The sequence below is a fragment of the Corticium candelabrum genome, chromosome 17, assembly GCF_963422355.1.
Source record: "Corticium candelabrum chromosome 17, ooCorCand1.1, whole genome shotgun sequence".
Lineage (NCBI taxonomy): Eukaryota > Metazoa > Porifera > Homoscleromorpha > Homosclerophorida > Plakinidae > Corticium > Corticium candelabrum.
The window spans coordinates 556857-581513 of record NC_085101.1 but is presented as its reverse complement, the minus strand read 5'-3'; the positions used below and the strand labels follow the sequence as shown (position 1 = coordinate 581513).

Here is a 24657-nt window from a genome sequence, read left to right as displayed (position 1 = left end):
AAGCGCGTTACGTAAGCGTGACCTGAGCATGTGAATGACATGTGCTGAAGTGTCCACGTGTTACAATTACTCTGTACGACTGCTATTATGGCTCTTGCCTTGCAAATTGAAAAGGTGTTGGTTCTTGATGGCGTAGATGCATCTTGCACGCAGCTACTAGAGTCGAACGGCATCAAAGTAGATATTCGGGCAAAATTGAGCGAAGAAGAACTGGTGACTTCATTGGGCGTAAGTGCAATTGTTTGTGTCCGTTTTATGTACTCTTTGACTGCTGAATACTAAGCCTATCCATTTCTCTACGATAGGGGTATGACGCTGTTGTTGTTCGGTCTGCTACCAAGGTGAAGGGTGATGTGTTGCATGCGGGCGCTTCTGGAAGACTGAAGCTGATTTCCCGCGCTGGAACTGGAGTTGACAATATTGATGTGGATGCCGCGACAAGAAGAGGGGTATTGGTTATGAAGTGAGTTGCATATAGTAATTAGAAATGAAAGTGTGACTTTGATTGTCAGCTGCTGCGTTGTTGTGGCAAGCTGCGTAAGGCGTGTCAAAATTGTCGCGACAATGCCCCCGCAAATCTGGCCAAACTTTCACACGCCCTACAGCGGCATCCCGAGGTCTTTAGAGCTGTGTGTGTGTGTGTGTGTGTGTGTGTGTGTGTGTGTGTGTGCGTGCGTGCGTGCGTGCGTGCGTGCGTGCGCGTTGTGCGTTGTGCGTTGTGCGTTGTGCGTTGTGCGGCGCGCGGCGCGCGGCGCACACGCAGAGAGAGAGGAGAGCTGCGACATGACCATTTGGTCACGTGAGATTATGAGTGCCATTTGTGTCCAGTTGTACCATTGCACTATGTGGGAAATACAAGAGCTAATCGTTTTGCTTGCAGAATGCCTTGCTACTGCTGCTGCTGCTGCTGCTGCTGCTGCTGCTGCTGCTGCTGCGCTTGGGGATGCAGCAATACAAGTGTGCTTAATGCTGTCAGGATTATACAGAGCCGCTGTTGAAAACTACTCTACGTGCGTGTAAAGTTCCTCAAAATTAGGGAAAGTGTTTTTCATACCTATAGTAATAAGTTCCGTTAACTTCAAGCTTTGTCGATGTTCGTACAATGTATACAAGAATTTTTACTACCCTCGGCTGGACATAAAATGGTGCCCATAAATCTGGGTTGTCACAACTCTCTTTATATATACAGCTCTGGTGTGAGGTCGAAAATCATAAATTAACGCACTTTATTATGTCTCGGTGCACATGAGCAGCAGAGGCATACGGTAGTCTGGTGGATTATGTGTGTGTGTGTGTGTGTGTGTGTGTGTGTGTGTGTGTGTGTGTGTGTGTGTGTGTGTGTGTGTGTGTGTGTGTGTGTGTGTGTGTGTGTGTGTGTGTGTGTGTGTGTGTGTGTGTGTGTGTGTGTGTGTGTGTGTGTGTGTGTGTGTGTGTGTGTGTGTGTGTGTGTGTGTGTGTGTGTGTGTGTGTGTGTGTGTGTGTGTGTGTGTGTGTGTGTGTGTGTGTGTGTGTGTGTGTGTGTGTGTGTGTGTGTGTGTGTGTGTGTGTGTGTGTGTGTGTGTGTGTGTGTGTGTGTGTGTGTGTGTGTGTGTGTGTGTGTGTGTGTGTGTGTGTGTGTGTGTGTGTGTGTGTGTGTGTGTGTGTGTGTGTGTGTGTGTGTGTGTGTGTGTGTGTGTGTGTGTGTGTGTGTGTGTGTGTGTGTGTGTGTGTGTGTGTGTGTGTGTGTGTGTGTGTGTGTGTGTGTGTGTACATGCATGCATGCACATGCATGCGTGCGATAGCTCAGTTGGTTAGAGAGTCATCGTATGGAGTGTTTACATCCAGGACCTTAAAAGGATTGCTAGGTCAAGTCACAGTGATGGCGAGCTATGGCATAATTTCTTTAAGCAAGAAACTGACACAGATTTGCTTCTATTGACTCAGGAGTATAAAGGAGTACCTGGTCATTGACTGGGGTCCTAAGCGGCCATCGGCTGTGACGTGACATCAGCTACTGGGGTCCCGGTGAGACTTCGGGTTCTCACACCACAGTTGGCTTCACAAGTTGGTGCTTCTGCGAGCGCTTGGCTGGCACCAGGAGTTTCCTAGCGTAGGCCCAAAGTTCCCTGAGTTGTGCACAGGGTCCAGCTTAACAGCTGAAGGCGTGACCTCTGAGGGGCAGCTCCTCACATTTAGCATTTTTTAGGTGTGTGTGTGTGGTGTGGTGTGTGTGTGTGGTGTGTGTGTGTGTGTGTGTGTGTGTGTGTGTGTGTGTGTGTGTGTGTGTGTGTGTGTGTGTGTGTGTGTGTGTGTGTGTGTGTGTGTAAATATTATAGTCTGAAAGATATGGTTAACTTCCTACTGCACTTGTGGCCAAGAATTTTTTATTTATGTATGGGGCCAAAAGACTGTTTGAGCCATGTAATGTCTCAGGCATTTGCCCAGTTTTTGTCTCCAGGTGTCCTGGTTGAACCGTCGCTTACCATGCAATTGTATGCGAACTAGATATGCCAGTTAGCTATCTGAGAAGTTACAACAGATGGAAGAGGCTGAAGAATTTGGGAAAAGTACCAGTGAAAAATTAGATTTCACCTATTTGTTCATGTACCAGTGTTTCTAGGAAGTGAGCACCAAAGACAATGAATTTGAGATTGTTACGTAGCATGTTAGCATGGGCCAGGGAACAGCATATACTAGTACCGTGCAAACTCAAATAAGCCGGATAAATAAGCCCAACGTTGCAAATATACCTCGTGGGGGATGTTATGTTAGCAAGACTATGCATGCTTTGTATGAAAGACCTGGAAACATGTATACCTTTAGCTATGAACGAGGAAACATTCAAAGCAGAGTCGTATATCTGATTCAAAGTGTTAAAATCACATAGGTTGTGTCACTATACTCTAAAAGAAAAACTGGAAGTTGTTGAGAAGGCGAAAGTAGTTTGGACAACATGGCGTGAACAAGAAGACGGTGAGGGAATGGCGGAGTAAAGACGCAGACCTTCAAGCTGTTGGGCAACGAAGCAAGAAATATCACTTAGAAGGAGGCAGTCGGCATGTTACCAATACATAAGCCTTGCACCTTAATAGGTCCAGCATCTGCAACTTACTGAAAGAAATAAGCCTTGTGGCATAAATAAGTCCCGCATCGGCAACTGGCTGAAAGAAATAAGCCCCTCTGGGCTTATTTGGGCTTGTATGGTATAAGCTGAGAGAGCTCAATTATGGGTTGTGCCTGTCCCATGTAGGCAGAATCGTGTACCCGGGGTCACCTTCTTGATCAAGGTTCCACCCTGTACATTGTGTGCTACTACTGATACACGAAATGTTGATTATGCCTTCAATCAAGAAGTGCTGCTGTTGCCTGTCAATATTATATATTTAGGTGAGTTAAAAATAGATGCGTTATGTCTACAGTTGTGTGTTTACTACTCTCTATAATCATCAGTGAAACATTTATACAAAGGCGGGTCTTAATAGGTAGTGGATCTCAATTGTAGTGTGTACGTTTTACTAACCTATGTTAAATGCTAATAATGAAATTTGTGTGTTACTGCAGTGCTCCTGGAGGCAACACATTTAGTGCTGCTGAGCATGCGTGTGGTTTAATGCTCGCTGTTGCTCGAAATGTTGCTGCTGCTGATAGTTCTATGAAAGCTGGCCAGTGGGATCGTAAGAAATTTGCTGGGTGTGAATTAGATGGAAAAGTTCTTGGAGTTCTTGGCGTTGGAAGGATTGGGCAAGCTGTAGCTACTAGGATGCAAGCGTTTGGCATGAGAACAGTTGGCTATGATCCTGTTGTTCCTCCTTCTTTGATGCGTGAGAATGGAGTAGAGCCTGTGGATTTGGAGGAGTTGTGGAAAGTGTCTGATTTCATTACGGTACACACTCCATTACTGCCTTCAACAAAAGGTAAGTCTGTTTTAGTCTTTGTATTTACCGTTGTGCCATAACACATTTCATTGTTTTTTTTACGGGGTGGTACTTGTGGTTATGTCAATGATACATTCTGACTTCTGCATTTGTAGAAACTCTGGTCTAATTTGTTTAACTAGCATTTATTAAGTTTCTGTGTTATCGTTCATCCATTTTTTGACATTTTCATGAGTGTACAAAGCATACGTTAGGAGGAGGGGATGGCACTTGCCGTACACTGTTGATAAATGTGTGTACATGCACGTGCGTATGGCCTGTTCTGGTGTATTCACGAAAAACTCTTGACTGAATGTGAATGAAGCTGCTGATTCTTCAAACTGATACTAAACATTTAAAAAGTATTACATGCTGTACCTTATATCTACTCCTACCGGGCCTTCTTGAATATCCTGGTTTTTAGCTACCACATCCGGGTGCATCAGTGTGCTTGGCATGGAGCTTGGCGTATAAAATGTCTACCTCACTCAGTTGAGCCACATGGCAGTTTGCAGTGCACAAAAAGCACCAGCATGTATCAACACTATGTGAACGGTTGGTGTTTGCCAAGTCTGAACGTCTTGGCTGTCAAGACACTGTTAGATAGGAAAGCACAAACACTATGGAAATCTGGCAGCGTGGAGAAAAGAAAGAAATGTTTGAATGCACTGTTGATAAGTTGGAAAGGACCAATGAAAGCAGGGAGACAAAGTACTTTCAACGCTGTTCAATGCTGAAGGTGAGACTGGCCGGACCAACTATGCATTTATGGGGTTGCTGATAGAGGTTCATTCGCAATCCTGTGTAATTAATATGTGAAATTTGTACTGTTGCAGGCTAGCAACATTTTATTGTACGTTTTCACGAAGGGGTAGGGGTAGGAAAAAGCATACGCTTTGTACTCTCATGAAAATGCCAAAGAAATGGATGAGTTGCATTGCACTGAAAGATCTCTGAATAGATATTGCAGTTAACAGTGACATCACTGTGATGATCAGATTTTTGTAATAGACATAGAGCTGGCAGAGCTGTATCTAGCATATGATGACTAAGAACTATTGTAAGATGAACCAGGGTTGTGTGTAAAGTATGGAAAGGGTCAATGTCTACTTTTCTTTTTGAATATAATAGGTGGAGAAATTGAGCTTCAAACTTGGGCCTTTTTCACTGGAGCAAGGACGACATGGGATTTACTTTCTCGCAGATCTTGCCATACATTATTGCATTTGGTTCTATGAATAGAGATTACAAAGTGCACACTTTTATCAGTTGCCTTTTAGAAATTATGATCTACTGAAACAGCCGCTCACAATGCGTGATTAGAGAATTCTTCTGTCACACTCGTTTGGAGAATTCTCCTGTCACAAACTTATGGCTACCAGTCTATAGTCGCCCAAGCTAGCTTGGAATACCAAACCTCATCGTAGTTGAGGTACGATAGAGCCATTTGCTATTTTGCTAGCAGGACCACGGGCGTAAGATGGGATATTAACCACCACTGTGGGCTCAGTGCTTCACAGGTCACGCAGCAACCTCTATCACCTGCTATACATGTGGTCAATAGGCCATGTGGCAAAAGACTGTACACATATCGACCAGTCCTTTTGTCTCCCCAGGTGAGCAATCGCACGTTCCGGTAACATTGCCAACCCCCTTCGGGCAATCTCGAAATCTGCTGTCTCTTCAACGTTGGTTGATGCAAGAACCAAGCATCACCAAGCCTGTGCAAATACCGACATGAACATTTCACCTGCCACGGCGTTCAGTCAGAGACCTCACGTTCCCGCAATGGCACCAATAAGCACGCAATCACCCTGATCACACGTTTGTTGAATCACTGTTTTTTGTCACTACTTCACAGTTTCAATCTTGGCTACACTGGTGCATGTCGCTTTTGTTTGTTTTTCAATCTAGAGTCTGCACTTGAGCACAAGGTCATTGTTCAGCAAGGGTTCGATTTGGAATGCGGACGCGGCCACATGGCTCACCCTTACAAAGAACCCTCTGCCAACTCTCCAGTGCTCTGGCGTAGTTGTTGTTCCAAAGAAAATGGTAGCTGGAGACTGATTATGCATCTCTCCGCTCCTCGTGGACTTAGTATTAATGACGGCATCGACTTGGAGCATCACTTGCGGTACAAGAAAATTGATGATTTCCTTCGTGAAACAGGCTGGTTATAGTTGCTACATAGTGAAGATGGACTTGAAACATGTCTTTCGTTTGTGCCCAGTCCGCTGAAAGGATTGAGACCTATCGGGAGTTTATTGGGACGGCCAATACAACGTCAACAAGCGCTTGCCTTTCGGTCTATGCTCTTTGCCTGCACTATTTAATCAAGCTGTGGACACGTTTAAATGGATTCTAGTAAACGAGTACCACGTTAATCGTCTTCTGCACTACCTAGACGATTTCTTCTTTGTCGAACCAGATAACTCCACTTGTCGTGCATCTATAACACTGGTGAAGGACAAAGCCCATCAGCTGGGCGTACTGATGGAGCCGAACAAGGAAATGAGCCCGACTACAACCATAACTTTTCGAGGCATTGAACTACGCTCAGAGGTGCTGGTTACTAGGTTACCTTCTGAAAAACTGAAGGATCTGATTGATGAAATTTTCTAATGGCTGTCATGGTGTAAGGTGACCAAGCACGACTTGCAATCCATCATCTGTAAGCTTAGCTTCACCTGCAAGGTCATTCCTACTGGCAGAGTTTTCTACATCGACTCATTGACCTGACAACCTCCATCTGGTTGAGTCATCACCGTGTCTATATTAGCAGCGAAACTAGAAAGGATTTCCAGTGCTGCCATCATTTTTTCTCGTCTTGCAATGGGGTGGCAATGACATTGGATCCGCATCTGTTTGCCGCTACAGACATGAAGCTCTACGCAGATGCATCCAGTTCACTTGGTTTTGGCACATACTACAGTGGAGCTTGGTTCCGAGGTGACTGGCAGTTGCACTAGACGCTTGAGTCAGAAAAATCCATAGCATGACAAAAATTGTTTGCTGCCATTGTAGCCTGTTTGATTTGGGGTATATGCTGGTCTGGCAAGCGGGTTTTATTCCATTGTGACCATCAGATGGTCGACTTGTGGCAACAAGGTTCAGCCTGCTACCTCAATCTCATGGCACTTGTCTGTTGCTTGTCTTTTTACAGTGGCAAACAATAACTATATCGTCGTTATTATCTTTTTACAGTGGCAAACAATAACTATATCGTTGTTATTATCTTTTTACAGTGGCAAACAATAACTATATTGTCATTATTAGACACGTTCTGAGTGCTTGTAACGTAATTGCTGATGCATTGTCCCTCTCACAGATGCCCAAGTTCCATGCATTGGCACCTCTGGCAGCACTATGGCCAACTCCATTGCCTGCGGAAGCTCTCACCATTGGTCTGTTGGACCAGCAATCACATTCTTTCTAAACGAAAGCATTGCCACCTCATCATGACACACTGATACTGTAGGCGTGTCATGGCATACGGAGTTCTGCAAGCAGAGTAAGTGGTCACAGTTCCCAGCTTCAGAGTCATCTCTTGTTGAGTTTGTTGCATCAGCAGCTTTGGAATTGCAGTACTAGGCGCTGAAGGTATATCTGGCTGGCATCAAACACCATCATCAACTTGCAGGCCTGCCAGACCCCGTAGCAACTTCCATTCGCCTTCCAATCACTATCAAGATTATAGGTCAACTAAAATCTGCCTTGACTTATTAACTGATAACAGTCAGATGTATTGGGATACATTTACCACTGCCTTCTTCAGCTTTCTTCTGTTCTCGGAATATAAGGCTGAGTCCCAGCAATTTTGACAAGGCCCAAACACTGTTATGCTTTTATCTTACAACTGACAGCAACGGGTATCTGCTGCACATCAGCACTTCTGAAACAGACATGCTGCGCTTAGGCGTAACTTATTTCTTAGCCAGTCACACCATTTAGTCTGTTCGGTACAGGCATTGAAAAAATATCTGTCCCGTCTCAGAGCATCGGATCTACCGCTAATTGCACATGTAGAGGGGTCTTTCCTCATCCTCCTGTGTCTTATCTTTATGCTTCGGTCTTTGCTACACAAACTGAGCTACAAGGAATACCACTACGCAGGTCTTTGTGGCAAACGTGCTCGCTGAAGTCCACATTCCTGCAAACTTTTCATTGTGGTCCGCTGACTGACTTTATTTGCTTTTCTTTCAATCACACTTGGTCACGATAGAGTCTGTTGATGCCGATGTTGAATTGATGGCCTCAGGCTGTATTCTATTGCTCTTGTACACACACAGTTTTTTGGGGTACAGTCCATGTAGTGTGCCATTTGGGGGAGGGGTTATGTTCAGGCCAGTTTTGGCCCAACACTACAAGTACTTCTACTCAGATTGTAATGTCAACGCAACTGACTAACATCTTCAGCTCAAGCCAGTTGTCTCATGTACGTCGTTAAACAGAGTGGGTTCTGTGATGGTGTGTTGAGTGTCAACGTCAGCTTCACTGACCTCTTGGGCTCAAGCTGGGTTCTAACGGCGTTGATCCTCCAACGTCACCCTGAGTGACCTTCTTGGATTCATGTTACTTGTCAGAGAAGCTCAGCGTGTGAGCTGACCACTCTGGTTAACCTATCGTTCACAAATCCCTCACAACCTGGCATGTTGCCCCATTGAAGCCCACACTGTCTTGTGTCTACGCGGTATTGCAACTAGTGTGCATGCTGATTACAACATAGTAGTGTATTACGAGTGATGTTAAATATGGCGACATATTAATAAAATACATCCACATCTTCTCTTGGAAAATGTCATTTATAGCCCCTGCCCGGAGAGCGACTTAAATAGCCCAATGTTGTTCAGATCCAGTTCTGTCAACAGCGTGAGAATCTTGATACAAAAGTCAAATCAGTGCTCCAGCTCTGTCAAGGATCATTGCAACGGTGAGACAATATCAGAAATCAAGTTGGCCTCTGTAACTACGTGGTCTATAGCTGATGACAGAGACGGCTGAGTGGTATACTGCTCACTTGTAACATTGCTTCAGCTTTGCTATGCAGCGGATGGAGCAGCTGCATTTCAGAACATTGGCAATACAATTGATTTTTTAACTTTACAGTTATCTAGCATCAGGTGTTGTTGTTGCAGGAGCAGATTAATTGTTTGCACTGGTAGCTTATGTAGCTTCACCAGAGAAAGTGACTCTTCTGCTTGATCGTGACAATGAGGAGACATAGTTACATATAATAAAGAAGAAATGAAGAACGGAAATGCACAGCATTCAGAATTCGGTTTGCCGCCTCGGTGACCAAACTATCGAGTTATTGGGCAGGTGTTAACATCAGTTGCTGAAGCTCTACGCACCAACTGCGCATAGTCGTTGAATGAGACCATGCATTTGAGGCATGGATGAAGAGTGTCACCAGAAGTTCCTTAAGGCCGGTTCATAATTTTGACACTGACATCGATGTCTAGGTGTGGCCTGAGTGTGTGATGTTGACCTGAACGTTAGCACTAGCATTGATGGGTTCACAATATTTGCCCAATGTAGATCAGATGATCCAAGGCTTAAGTGCATAACAGCAAACATGGACAAATGTGGGCAAAGGAATGTTTTCACGATTATGGCAGCAAATGCAATTTCCCCAACTTTACAAAACTGCGACTGCATGGTCATAAAAGTGACTGTTTCAGATTTGTTAACAATGCATAATTTTGCACAGATTCTACTAGCTATTATTGTTGATCCTGGATATGCCCTTTTGATTGATCGAAATGACCATATGGTTGTGGTCGACGTTCAGCACTTTGGTTGCTTGATGCTGTAATAGTGCTCACAATATTGACTTCGACGTCGGCATCAGATGTTGATGATGTTGATGTCAGCATCAATGTAGTGAACTGCGCTCTAGACTTTGTGGCCTAAACCAGTTGCAAGTAAAGCAGATTACAATGAATAGTTACAAAGTTAGTATAATTGCAAGACATTCTGGAGTTACTGAGAAATTGTGCTGATGTAAGCCATGAGATGTTGAAAGTATGATTTTCTGTCATTTTGAATTAATAAAGGGTGCAGTGATGTACCATCAGAAGACACAAGGAAGCGCTTGGCTCTTTGGTATCGAGTGGCATGTCTAGTTGTTTTGAATAAAGCACTCAGAATTTTGAAATTGGTTAGCATGACTAGAACAGACTCTCAACCTGGCACTAATGGCAATAGGAATAAGAAACGTTAAAACTGTAAGTTGACTACTATTTTGATTAGTTTTGCTAGCAACTATCACCAACGCTACTACTCTCTGTTCGCGTTGACTTTGCACTTGGAAGTGACTAATGATGCAGCTGTATTTGTTTACCAGACTCAGATGTTAAGTGATATCCCATTAACTGTACATTCTAGAGGTCATTTACAATACAAAGACGTTAGGTAACAGTAGAGAAAGTCGCAGGCTATCAAGACGAAGCAGAACGAGAAGAGGAGTCAGAAATATTAAGCAGCTACTTGCGAAACAAGAGCAACTGTGAGTTGATGTCAAGGCAGCGGATCTTGCTAATAGGCTACTTTCTCTATTAGCAGCATTCTTGTTGTAAGACCAAACCTTCTTAATGAGTTAAGAATCCTAACGGCTCTTGATGTGCAAAAGCCTTATCAAACCGCCTGTGTAATACATACACTGTCGTTACCCTAACTACAGAAAATCCAGGAGCTTGCGGTTTCAAACGATACCAAGATCGCCACTGTCCACCGTATTGCGCAGAAGTTATTACAGATTTTCAAAGTGCAAAGTCAACGCGGACAGAATGTATGTAGGGTTGAGTTTGTGTTCAGTCTTCTGTATGAGCAGGTATCGGTGTCAACTGTTTATACTACCAAACCTCTGCACTTGCAACGGACCATGTCCATGACTACTCAAATTTGTCATTGCAGTGCATGGTCGCCTCTCGAGAGACCGAAACCCCCACACGTAAAATTTCTTGATGACAAGAACGCTACATTTTCCAGTTCATTTGAACACACGCCCACACCAGCCCCGTGAATACTGTACGTGTTGTCACCCTCCAAATCTTCCAGCCATCGAAGACTTTATGCTGATTGAAGCTGCTCCTGTACCGCTATCGTTTCTCTCTAAATTCTGATTGCATTTGCACTGAATCCAACCTACACGTTTCCTGTGCCGAACGCTACACAGGGAGTGTGTCAATTTCTAGCCTCACTGTTCACCTCTGCTCAGGTACACCGTTACCGTTACGCATATCTACACTCATGCAGAAAAAGAATGCGAACAAGTATAAAAACATTTTGAAAAATGAGAAAGGTGTAGGGTTGCCGTATGAAAAATAGAAACAAGACCATGTAAGGATGTGCTGTGACATCTTTCGTATACAGACTGACTGAGCAATCATTCCTAGATAGCACAATTTTCTAACTAGAGACATTATAGTATGTGTTTTTGTACCTTACTGATTAGAAAATGGTGCAATGCAGGGATGATGGATTGCTTAGTCAGTCTGTATAAGAAAGTTGTCATGTCACAGCATACCCTTGCATGGTCTTGTTTCTGTTCTTTTTTTTTGTATGGCATCCCTATGTCTTCCTCGGTTTTCAAAATGTTTTTATACTTGTTTTTCATATAGAAACCATAGATAGGACAACAACGTTATTTAGGATGACTTCAAATAGGTGAGTAAATTTGTCCCCTCTTGTATTGTTGCCCATCGTATGCGGCTGATTGATGTTGCCTTTCCTGCAAAGGGTTCTTATAGATTTTACAATTAGGCAATTAACAGAATGTGCTTTGTTTGTATCTTTTGAAAGAATTAGTTGTTAGGGAGAAGTCGGTTTCTCCTAAGAATTATTTGTTGGTGACAAAGTTTTCTTTACTGGCCAGTTTCTAATAAAGTCAAAGTTGAACTTAGAGGGCTGCAGCTTTGGTTTTGATAATACGGTGCTTGTTAAGTATCTGGCACATGAAGGAGAACACGTGCAAACACAGCAGGGAAGATGCTTTGCTTTGTGACTCTCATGGAAATGTTTAGTTAGGTATCTAACTGTTCTGGGTTAAAAAACAAAATGTCCATCTGGGTTACAAATTAAACTTCCACTGTTTCAGCATAGGAACAATTGGAGATTACTGAGTTGCTCAGGTGTTTCTGCAAATGAGGCAACTTTACCAAATAGATGTCAAGCAGTTTCTGCTTGGGTTTGTTGTTCTACCATGGTGATATGAATGGCTCTTGTTAAATGGTTTCTGATGGCAATTTTGAAAATGCTTGAGACAAAATATACACATACTACTTGTAGAGAGTTTTGTTGTTATAAATTTCTCACTGCTCTTAGTTTATTATTGTTGTGACGCAGGAATGCTGGGCGCTGAGGTAATTGGAAAATGTAAACAAGGAGTGCGCATTATTAACGCTGCAAGAGGTGGCATTGTTGATGAAGAAGCTTTGGTTTCAGCTCTTGAATCTGGTCATTGTGGAGGTAAGATAATTACTAGATTCTTATCTGGCTTGACAAAGGTTGCCTTTATAAATTTAGGTACTGTAAAACAGTGACATTAATGAAATGGCTGGGCCTAAAAATTAGGTAAACCATCCTTTACAATTATAAGATGTACAAAACCATGTCAATGGTTCAAAAGGCCACATCTACTAATATTGGGCCAGGGTCCACCCAGATCTCTGTTGTGCATAACACTATGAGAGAGCAATGCACGTCTTCTTTGTCTAGTTCGTTTAATCTTGTCTGAATCATTAATGGCTGAGTAGGTTTTCATATATAGTGTTGGGTTCTGAGTTGAGTCAGTGTTATAATCATTCAAGTAAAGGCAGTGTCGTAATCATTCCAGTAGAGGCTGTCAGTTGGTAAGTGTGATTGCCATGTTAGTGGATAATTGGTCAGCAATGACCAGTACACTAAGTACAGGAGAAAAGAGGCAGACAGCTCTTACCTGCTCTGATATGTCTCTGCGAAATTCAAGAACAAGTGGTGTTGTCGTATATCTTCAAAAAGGAAATGCAGACATAATCACACAGAAAGTTGCCAACATTGTTGGAAAAACAAACATCTAACATCAAATCGTAGCCGCCTGTTCATTGTTTAATTGTTTTAACGTAACTTTCATGTAGTTTTGTTACTTTGGTTTTGGGCAGAGTGTTATTTGTTCTTTCTTGACGGGTCTCGTTGGAAAATAAGCAACAGAACTTATCTGTCTGCAAATTCTAATGAAAAATCAGTCTCTTTCCTGACGTACTACAATTATATACAGGAACCTAACGTTCTGTAACTAGGAGCAACATTTATGTCTCGTGTGTGATAACTCTCGTTACTTTGACGTTTACAGACTATTTTATCTGTGTTACTGCCTTTACGATCATGTGAAACAACAGTTATTTTGTAGCATCTCAAAAGCCAAGCCTTGTTCGTGCTTGCTATGCAACCTCATGTTTGTTTGTGTTTGCTTTGTCACATGTGAGAGAAAGTGCTTGAGCTGGAACAGCTTGCACGGATGGAAAGCTTGGCCACAAATACATACCTCAGCTGATGACTTGCAGCAGCATGTTCACGTGAACTTGACCTACCTTGATTAATGGTTGACCTAACATGATTATGATGAGTATGTGGTTTACACGAGTCAGCAGTGTTACATGCAAGATACCATTGCATTTAATGTCTAAGTAGGCAATTGTGCAAGAAGCAGATCCGAACAGAGGGATTGGATTCTTTGTGACAGGGTAATACCACGTTCACACTAAGGCTTCACAACTGTGCTAGGTATAGTAGAAAGTGATCTAGATGGCCAAAATCAGCGTCAAAACGAGGCATTTGTCAAGTATTTTTAGTAAAGTAAAGTAATGACAATCGAAGAAAATTTATTTGTCTAACTCGGTTTTGAAGTTGCTAGTGTGAACGCGGTATTACAGTCTGAGTCGCACTCAAGGCAGTCTCCACCTGGTATTTGAGTTTATATTTCAAACCCAGATAACACTGTCCTCCAATTCTATAGTTTTTGCAGCCTGTCAACAGTGGTTCACCTATTACTTGTAGTAGCAGACTGAACTGAAGTTTACACGGTTTGTTCATAGTGCTAAAGATGTGTGCCTGTCTTTTTCGTCAACAAGACAGCTGTGAAGTCTGTGTAAAGAAACACAACAAATCAAGTTCTGTGTAAAGCACCCAGTAGGATAGTTTAGTTTGTTAACAAAATAAATGCACCGAGCAGAACTTGAAGATTTGCAAGAAGTGTATTAAAGTAGGGACGGAGAGCATGTATGGTGTCACAGAAAATTCTAATTACGAAGTATGATTTACATCAGATGTAGTCTCCTGGGGACTAGGCTGCCAAATGAGTTAGCTTAATACCTTGCACTGTGACAAAAGTCTCTTTGAAAATGGAGAACCCATGGGAACTCTGGGTTTGTGATAGGGATTAGAGAAGAGTCACGCATGAGTGTGATGCTGGACAGTCGAATTGTGCTACTAGTTACCTCTGCACTACATCAAATTTGGTTTTCCCTAGATTCCATGTTGCAGTCTTTTTATGCTTGCGTATATATTCGATTTTCTTGTGGTTTCTTTTCTTAAAGAGGCTTTAGTTTTTGTTAGTGTAAGGCTTACTGCTAGACATGGACTTAACTGCTGCATCTGCTAGAAGGCAAGAATGGTTGGTAGCATTGAATTTGAGACAGATCAGACAACAGATCTGGACATCTACAAGACCTGCAATGAATCAGCAGTAGTAGTCACATGGTGCATGTAATGTGTAGATGTAACAGTGTGGCTGTGAACAAGGTTTCTAAGCATTGTGTATGCAAATGGCAGGGTACGACTGCAGTAGCATCGGGTTACTAAAACTGACAGACGTGTTATTCTAGCTTGCATAAAAGGTGCAGGGGATTTTCTTGTAACATTAAGCATGCTGTTGCACATGGGTATGGCAACTAACAGTATAGTTAGTGCATCTTAGCAACTGGTGATGGTTTGGAGAAGTGTTATTTCTAGCCACAACATACCAGGTCATTATGTGTGTTCGTGTGTGTGTCTGTGTGTGTGTGTGTGTGTGTGTGTGTGTGTGTGTGTGTGTGTGTGTGTGTGTGTGTCTGTGTGTGTGTCTGTGTCTGTGTGTGTCTGTGTCTGTGTCTGTGTGTGCGTCTGTGTGTGTGTGTGTGTGTGTGTGTGTGTGTGTGTGTGTGTGTCTGGGTCTGTCTGTGTCTGTGTCTTTGTCTTTGTCTTTGTGTGTGTCTGTGTTTGTGTATCTGTGTGTGTGGTGCTATAGCTCAGTTGGTTAGAGAGTCATCCTATGGAGTGTGTACATCCTGGACCCTTCAGGGTTGCAAGTTCAAATCACAGTGCTGGCGAGCTATGGCATAATTTCCTTGGTCAAGAAACTCACATACTACTGCCTTTCTTGAGTCAGTAGTATAAATGAGTAGCCTCGACGTTTGGCCATCTTCGCCTTACATGGTGGAGTAACGTGCACGATAATACATAGGGTTCATTTGACTGGAAACGGAAGTTGCCACTGTAAGGCGAAGAGTGGTTTAGTGACACATGTCACATGACTAGTTTGTCACTTGACAGCGTTTTCATGTTGCGATTGTTTGTTCAAACATTATGTATGTAATTATATTAGCTTAATGATTATTGCAAGGCAGTGCTTGTAAGTCAGTTAGTTAATTAGCAATAGAATGGTGGGCGGAGAAGAAATGGGCGTGAGATAGTAGTGATCGAAGCACGAGAAAAGTGAACGAAAACCTACCTCTATGTGTGTACGCAGGACTGGTTTCGCTCTGCGAGTGTAATTGTACTACCTGTGCTTCCAAAGATTCTGTGAATAGATGTTCTCTCAGGACTTCTGCAATCCAAAGAGTGGGGCATGCACAGGTGCAGACTACATGCGTACAATCGCTGTAAGCGTGGCAAGTGTTTGTCGATTCTTGATCTTACTTAGACCTACGTCAGCCTTGCAGTTCAACGGAGTTGTGATGTTCTGCTGATCTGCAGCCGGCTGTTGTTTGGAACACTTTTCCCCGGGTTGGTCATTAATTACGGAATGAGAGGTGATGATGATGAAGTAGGAGGAGCTTTATTAATTAATTTAAAAAGATTATTGATTAATTGGATAATAACCCTCATGAGGCATAATGTGATCCTAGGCCACTCTCCGCCTTACAGTGGTAACTTCATTTCCTGTCATGTGAACCCTAGCTATATTAGCACACATTACTCCACCACGTAAGGCAAAGATGATCTAACGCCGAGTCTAATAATGAGTACCCTGTCAGTGACTGGGGGTGGCAAAGGCTCCTGACTGTGACAAAGCCTATCAGCCATTATGGTCTTGGTGGGACTTCAGCCGCCCACACCGCAGTTGGTGTCACAGTCGGTGCTCCTGGAAAACCTGGCCTGACTCCAGGAGATTCTTAGCACGGCCTGTAGCACCCAGCCACCTGGCTGCTCGTTTTCTTTTGCCGCTGATTAATAGAAGGTTACAATCCCAGATGTGAAAATAGGATCGTCCTCTGTTGCACACGCCAGACGGTGCGCCGAACGTTTCTCTTTGGATGTTAAAAGAACAAAAGGATAAACAAATACTCTAGGGAAGCCGTAGTAATGAGGAATTCTGCTAGAAAGTCTGGCGCGAAAACAGCTCTACCAACACCATTTACTTTAAAGAGGAACCAATGACGGCAAGAAGGCAGATCTTCATAATGTCTTTGCATTCACATTTAACATTCTCAATATAGCCATGGCAGTTGTCAGTAAACGCATTGATTCGTTTGCAGTGGGCAGAGCTTAGTCAATCAGGAGGCGGAGAGTGGGCACATGGGCATTGCATAGTCTCACATAGCTAGACCCTTTTTCTGCTGCAACGCGGCGGAAAGGGGTTCTGGCTATGCGAGTCTAGGCGTTGCACATCACAGAAACATCGCTTGTTCTCGTTTATGAAAGTGAAGATAACGGAGTAACTTATACTGATCAATTTGTCTTGGCAAGATCTACTAATACAAGTTAAGTTCATTTCTTGGTCTTGCCCTTTAATGTTGATGTAAAGCAATTGATATTAATAAAATTATCAATGATTCGCAAAAATATTATCTGGAATTTTCTTAGAGCCAAATTATCCCAAGAAGAGTTAAGTTTGACGGCAGTGAAGACCACTGGCTTATTGAAAGTCTTGTAAGTACTTGTGGGCATTGCACTATAGTGACCTTGACTGCCTCTTGCTAAGCTGCATGTGGATAGTGCACGCTAGCCAAGAAACTTCGTGTAGTGCACAGATTCCGGTCTTGTTAAGACAGGGGAGCTTTACTATCTACCAATAGAATGGCTACCCAGTTGTGTGTGTGTGTGTGTGTGTGTGTGTGTGTGTGTGTGTGTGTGTGTGTGTGTGTGTGTGCGTGCGTGCGTATGTGTGTGCGTGCGTGCGTGCGCGTGTGTGTGGTGTGTGTGTGTGATGTGTGTGTGTGTGTGTGTGTGTATGTGTGTGTGTGTGTGTGTGTGTGTGTGTGTGTGTGTGTGTGTGTGTGTGTGTGTGTGTGTGTGTGTGATGTGAATGAAGCTACAGTATGTAGCTCCTAGTTTCAAAAGAAGATATCTACAAAAAGGCATGGCAACACTGAGGGTCAAAGGAGTGGCACTGTATAGATTTTGCAATTGTCAAACAGCAGGATCAAAGATGATTAGATACTACTGTGAAACGTGGAACTGAGTGTGGATCAATTTTTCTCATGAAATTTAAAATGTCATAAGAAGAGCACTTGCAGTGGAAGGGTCGAGAACTAATAAAAAGAGAAGATTTACAGTTTCCAAGCTCATGAATAGCTGTGTTGATGTTTATTGGAAAGATAGCATGTAGAGGAGTATTTCAAGAGCAAGTTTGCATTAAAGTCCATTCGAACAATAGGTGCAGTGTGGGAATTGTGGGTGTGGACTTCGTCAGTTGGGCTGTCTAGTGGGTAAAATTGGAAATTGGATTAGTGCGACTACTTCAATGACGTCTGCTAAACACAATGTAAACACTCATTACAAGCTGGTGATGGCATTCTAGAAGAGCTGCAGAAATACTACCGACAAAAGTAAGTGCAAATGTCTTCTAAAGCTCTGAATTGAGTTCGCTTGTGACTCTGGAGCTGTCATTGAGAACTAATTGGCTGTCTAATGTGTTTCAAGGAATGCAATTAAGGTGATTACATCTACTCTTTAGCTAGAATAGGATGGGCCATGTCCGACTGGGGTAGACTCTGCATATGTAATATTCCGGAAGCTGCTCGTTCCAATGTATTTGAGCATCGTTCTGACTGTTAGAATGCACCAGTGTCGCCACCTCCTCATGTGCGTTCTGGAGGTATCATTTCTATTTTTGTAAGTGCCTGGGATACCAAGATCTGGTAATTTTCCCACACAGAGGTGCTTGGAGCAAGGCCAGCTCTGTAGAAGAGAAATAGTTTGTGTTACGCTCATCACTGACCCAGTCAGCAGCGTCCGTGCTCGGCACCAAAAGAAATAGGCAACCTGATTTGGAGATAATGCAACTTCCATTGATTCATTATTCAAGAAAAGAATGATTTGTACACAAAATGTCTAAGTACAGGAAACACTACTGACAGGCAGAAATTCAGTGAAGCACAAAGAGTTGCCCGATCATCAGTTAGGCAAGCAAAGAATAGTTGGATTTAAGACAAAGCACAAGAGGCCCAGAAAAGCAGATTCAATGGGAAAAGAACTTGGAAGTGCATTGAGACATACAAGGTGGACGCAATGGTCTCGTATTTACAAAGACTGCAACAATCAAAGATGAATATGGTAACCTTTGTCCTTCAATCACTGCACAACATCAATAATGGAGAAGACATTGTACGAACGTCTTGAATGTAGTGAGTACTTTTGATCCTTCTGAAGTAGGGAATACCATGCAGAGACCACGTAGACCAGAACTTGTTGCACTACTATCCAGAGAAGACGTACATTCAGCACTTCTACACTTGAAATCTGGTAGTTGTTTTAAAGTCATACCAGAAATGTTGATTGCTTGTGCTGAAGAGGAATTTTATTGATCAGCCTAGACTTAGTACACACTGTGTGGAAAGAGAGGAATTCTAGTTTAATGCAATTTAGTTTAATGCAATTTAGTTTTAATTTTTAATTTTTTTTTAATTTTAATTTTTAATGCAATTTAATAATCTAGTTTAATGCAATTCTCGTTTCCATTCCCAAGAAAGGAACCTTAATTAATAGTTGCGACGAATTGCTTTACTGGATGTTGTTGGAAAAGCTGTTGCAACTGTCTTTCAAAAACGCTTACACAGTCACTGGCTGAATCTGATCTTTCGTAATTACAATGCAGGTTTAGATCAGAGAGAAACTGCAGTGATATTATTTTTACACTGTACCAAATAATAGAGAAGTCTTGGGAAAACTCTACCAAGCTTCTTGTTCTGTTTGTTGATGTGCAGAAAGCATGTGATTCGGTTCCATGTGCTACAATGAGGACAATACTCAAGAAAGTAGGTGTTTCAGAACAGACAGTTGATCTGATTTAGTTTTTCACAAAGACATGACAGCTAAAAAGACATTTCTCAAATCTATCAGGGTAGAGAAAGAGTTGTGACAAGGCTGCTGTATGACTCCTGTGCTTTTTAATCTTTACATGTGTGTTGTGATTGAATATTGGACTGCGAGAGTTGGCACTTGCAATCCAGGTATCAATCTGAGAATTAGATATGACAAAGCTCTTTCGCAGATACAATCATAATTCTGAGAGTACAACTCTCAACAAATGTCAATTTGCAGGTGATGCATCCCTACTGGCTGCTATAACAAGATGCTGAGAGAGTTGTGAATGAATATCAACAAACCAGCAGAGCATTTAGTGTACGGGTCAGCATCCCAGAACTAAACTAATGCTTATCCTCTTGGACAACAGCATGATTGACTCGATAAAGAATTTTCGGTATCTTGGTTTCACCATCTCTTCATCTGGGAAGTTAGACCTTGAAGTGGAGAAAGGAATAGTTCAAGCATCTAGCTTTGGAGCTTTGCACGAAGCTGTTTTGTTGATCAAAGTCTGACTGTTAAATCCAAACGGATTGCCTACCAAGCTTGTGTATAGGGTATACTTCTGTATGGGTCCAGAGGCTTGGGTTCCTCATAAGTGTCATCTACAGAAGCTGAATATGTTCCACCACAGAGGCATATGAATTACATTTGGAATCTCCACCAACAAGCAATATATTGTTTAACCATCTATCATTGAAGCTAATCAGACAACGACGGGTAGACCCTAAACCTATAACACAAAAGGTGACTAAATGCCGATTAGAGTGGCTTGGCCATCTTGCCAGGATACCCAATCAGCGGTTCCCAAAGATATGTCTTTCAGCTGGCTGCTTCAACAGTGGCCGCAGGGTGGACCAAGAAAGATTGGAAAGATGACGTTTGGAAAGATCTGAAGAATTTGGGGATTCCTGATGGCAATGATTGATTTAGCACAGCTCTTGAGTCGGCAAGGTCAGAACAACGTACTCTGTAAATACTATGTCAACAGTGCTTATATGCCTTTACGAGACAGTGATAGAAAACATCACAAGTGTAGTGCAGAATGCCAGAAACCGATCCACCAACAGCGAGGCACAGTTCAATGTACTCTGATACACACAGGGCTGAAGAATTGGATAGTCTGTGGTTCCTGGCCAACTACAGCGTAGCGTTATTGTTCTGAACCTGGAAAGTTACACATTTAAAAATCAAGTGTTGGTTACAATAAAGCTCCACTCCTAGTTATTTGGCTATACAGTAGAACATATATCTCACATCTTATCAAATAGATTTTTATTTTACATTTTACAGAACATTCTGGTGTTTCACTTGTTTCAGTGAAAAAGCCCCCAACAGCTGCAGACAAAGTATTTGATGTGTTAAAATATTTGTGAGTGCGTGTGTGGCTAACCTCGAACTTCAGACCAGACCAGAACTTCAAACTCTAGTCTGGACCAAAATGACACTAAAGTGATTTCGGAAGTACGTATCAAAAGCGATGCTAAATGGTAGTCTAACAGTGCAGGATCATTTTACCGAGTTCACTAATGATATGGAAAGATACCATGCTTTTGCATTACGCAAACATATCATTAATGCCATGAGATCTTATGAACGAAGTAGAGATGTCTGCTGTGTTTGTGGTGATATCTTGGTGGACAGCATGAAACCTCTTTGATTTTACGACAGAATGTTAGCTAATCTAACCGCTCAACTAGCGACTACTGTTCGACCAGTTTGCAAGCTTGAAAAGATTGAAGAACTGGAGCTAAAACTAAAACTAAGATGTGTGCATGCGCCAGAGTCTCCATTCAAGGCTCTTGCCTGCACTTAGTGTCTCTGGCGTGCACTTAGCCCCCAGGAGGATTTCTCATGCACGTAATCACCGTTAGTGCACTTACCATAACCAATTACTGCTAAACCAATCAGAATTTAGAGCCAACATTTTAGATCTAAGACACGCTGCTTGGCTTAGAAGGCTATTTCCGAAATCATGTTAGTATCGTTCTGGTCCAGCTTAAGAGTCCGTGCGCTTCACGTGCTCTCTGGTCAAGAAGTTTGAGGCTAGTGTGTGTCATTAAATGAAGAAGTCCAATGCAATGTTGGCATGGCTAAACCCATGACTAACTTGAAACACATTCCGCTCTGTGTACATGAATGTCCAATGCTTTGCATGCTACTGTAAAATGGGAAATTTTTGCTGGGCAAAATTTTCACATTTTCTCTGTCAAAGACCAGTTTGCAGGGTGCTTTTCGGGCGGCTTAGAAATACAGGGAGGGGAGGAAAAGACCATGTCTTCCACAGCCAAAGGAAGTTTCGGGCATGATTTCAGTGATAGTCAAAGCAGCAAGCAATTGTCTTGTTCTAGTAAAGGACTGCATTCAGGGTGTACGCTTTAACTGAAACACACACATCCTTGTGAGTACAACAGATACAGTACCATATTCTGCACTCCCATGGAAAGCCTGTACATCGTCATTCTTTATCTGTGACATGCACAATATAGTCACGTGACTTTACTGGACACACCTATTTTTGTGTGGTTAAAATTTCGTGGAAAATTAGCACCATGAATGTAGCAAACCTTAACTTACAGTAATTTATTTCCTTGACAGTAGTTTGTTTCAAAATTGGAGGGAAAGCATATTTTGCTTAGACTGGTGCATGCAAGGGATATGAACAGCTCAGTTTGGCGACTAGGTATTCACAGAGGTTGTAAGAAATGTCATGTTTCACCTCAAGACAACATTTGAGAATTTGTTACAAACAGTATTTCTATGAAGTTCAGATACTTTCAATCTTATCTTTTTGTATTGCATGTCAGCGAGACTGTTAAGTAGCTATACAACCAGTGTGAGTGAAAACTGTGAATAGCATGACAAATTGAATGTCAACATATGATGTACTATTTGTGTGTGCTTACTTTCATTGGCTCATTAACGTGTCTGCAGTAAAGAGCCATGCAGATTTTACATTTTGGTATGTTTATAGTATTATAGTGTCAGTCTTGCCATTAAAATATAAGAGTACTAAAGTACCCAATCTCAGCACTGATTGTGTAGTTATTGTGCGTTGCTTTGCGACAACTTGTCACAGGATCCAAGATGACAGGATGTTGTAGCAATGCACTTTGACTTGGTTGTTTGTTGTTGCTAGCTACTTGGTGATGACATGATATTTGCACTGAAATCTTGAGAGTGAGGGACTGTCTCAACCGAAGACTGCATTCAGACTAACTTTTGCAAATGCATATGCACGCACAGTGACTTATAATACAGACTTTATCTTTCTAACACAGCTTTCTTTGCAAAATCAAGCCAATGTACAGCCAGATGAGTTGAAAAGCATGATGACATGCACACACAAACATACACACAGACACACACTGTGACTGGCATACTACTTATAAACCTTGCTGCGCTGCAGCTGAGGCTTAACGAAGGCTCATGAGTCATCTCAATGTCTGTTATGTATACTCTACAGTTCTGAGCAGTAATCAAGACACAGTTGCTACTGCAGAAGTCTTTTCATGTTAGCTAATGTTGATGCAAGATGGCAGTCACTGTTGTATAAGTGGTGATTGGTGTTTAATGCATAGTGTCTTGTCAATTCCTTTGTACTTAATTAGGTTGTGGAAGTTTGAAGCTCTTCACATACATGCTGTAGGTTCTTACTATGTATCATCAGTGTCAAGATTTGAAACCAAATGTTACCTTGCTCATCACTTGACAATGTGTTGACTAGAAGTCATAATTGTTGAGATGATGTTTGTGTATTAGGGATAGCAATGGTTGAAAGCCTTTCTAGAGTGCATTAATTCTGTGCAGTGTACAATTAGGCTGTGAGGATTTAATTAATGTGCAAGCTTGGCAGTTGAACCTTATCACATAATTATTTATAATACATTTTGTTGTTGTTTTAGGTGCAGGACTGGATGTTTTTGAAGAGGAACCACCCAAGAATCGAAAGTTAATTGAGCATCCACGTGTCACGGCTTGTCCTCATCTGGGTGCAAGTACCCCTGAAGCTCAGAAACGGTGTGGACAGGAGATTGGAGAACAGATTGTTAGTTTGGTGAAGGGCATATCAGCAGCAGGGATTGTATGTGTTACTGATTTTAATACATCTTTCTACGTATGATTGTGCCTGTGTTTGTAGATCAATTGTCCTGCAGTCAGTAGTTTATTTGTACCAGGAGTTAGACCTTATCTCAGTTTGTCTATGGCTCTGGGAAGGTTGTCAGCTGGTATAGCCGGTGTCAACAAAGACTTCGTGCTGTCTGTCTCTGTTTTGTCAATGAAGCAACACAAGTCTTGTCTAGGCATTGGATTGACAGTCGGATTGTTTAAGCAATTGGGCAATGACGTTGGTGTTAGTTTAGTCAATGCAGCAAACTTGGCAAAAGACAGGGGAATAAAAGTGGATGTTGAATGCTTGGAAAACAAGAATAGTGGCTTGCTATCAGTGACAACTGGGAGCAAAGCATGTGTTTCCGGAGTTGTCAGTGGTGAAAGGGCAGTCATCACTGAGGTAGAAGGGTTCTCACTGGAATTACCTGTCAAAGGTCACATTTTTGTTGTAAAAGGGAAGAAGACCAACTTATCACCACAAGAAATATTGCAGAAACTTCCAGTTACTGAGCAAGCTACTATTCTTTTGTCTACTGTTGGAGACCACTGGCTTTGCATTTTCCAAACAGCTGAGAAGTTGCCATTGGAGTTGGCTACTGCTGTATCTGTATTGAATGGTGTGGTGAGCAGCTTCCAAGTGGACTTTGCCAGTGAATGATGGACATTGACTGAGTTGAATGTTTGTATTCTGTTGTTGGTGGAGTGCAAGAAGGAAACTGTCAATGAGTTATGTTGACTTGTAACTTCATACCTTCTAGTTGCTGGAAGTTGTATACCTTCTAGTTGCTGGGAGTTGTATACCTTCTAGTTGCTGGAAGTTGTATACCTTCTAGTTGCTGGAAGTTGTTGCTTGTTATTAACAATTCGATGTCTTTGCCTTACTCTGTTTCTATCATTGTGCTAGAGCACCACTATTTCCACAAGGAAATCTCCATATGCGTTTCTAGTACCCATTGACTGCAAGATGCAGATAACTGTTTTCTATAAAAAGTGTGTTATAACTTAGTGTTAAATTGTTAGCTAAACACAAGATCCTGTATAAGTCCATGCACACACATAGGAGCCATAGGAGCCATATATATATATATATATATATATATATATATAT

General features: G+C 42.2%; 2 protein-coding genes across 2 annotated transcripts; both read left to right on the top strand.

The window, feature by feature from the left end:
- The first annotated feature begins 15 nt into the window (after nucleotides 1-15).
- Nucleotides 16-23559, top strand: LOC134193489 (D-3-phosphoglycerate dehydrogenase-like). Its single transcript, XM_062662315.1, has 9 exons — nucleotides 16-228; nucleotides 306-463; nucleotides 3541-3893; nucleotides 12240-12362; nucleotides 12664-12745; nucleotides 12793-12931; nucleotides 13563-13615; nucleotides 14648-14703; nucleotides 23342-23559. Exons 1-9 carry the CDS (start codon nucleotides 88-90, stop codon nucleotides 23557-23559), a joined length of 1323 nt encoding a protein of 440 aa, XP_062518299.1. The 5' UTR covers nucleotides 16-87.
- LOC134192957 (uncharacterized) lies at nucleotides 23162-24430 on the top strand. Its single transcript, XM_062661713.1, has 2 exons — nucleotides 23162-23520; nucleotides 23578-24430. The coding sequence occupies exon 2, from the start codon at nucleotides 23641-23643 to the stop codon at nucleotides 24205-24207; it is 567 nt and encodes a 188-aa protein (XP_062517697.1). The 5' UTR covers nucleotides 23162-23520; nucleotides 23578-23640; the 3' UTR covers nucleotides 24208-24430.
- Nucleotides 24431-24657: the final 227 nt, after the last annotated feature.

Coding starts and splice junctions, on each gene's coding strand:
- LOC134193489 (XM_062662315.1), top strand. CDS start 88: ATGGCTCTTGCCTTGCAAATTGAAAAGGTGTTGGTTCTTGATGGCGTA. Junction 12,746..12,792: donor CCAGTAGAGGCTGTCAGTTG/GTAAGTGTGATT, acceptor AGCAATGACCAG/TACACTAAGTACAGGAGAAA. Junction 13,616..14,647: donor ATTGGATTCTTTGTGACAGG/GTAATACCACGT, acceptor TGTAATGTGTAG/ATGTAACAGTGTGGCTGTGA.
- LOC134192957 (XM_062661713.1), top strand. CDS start 23,641: ATGGCTCTGGGAAGGTTGTCAGCTGGTATAGCCGGTGTCAACAAAGAC.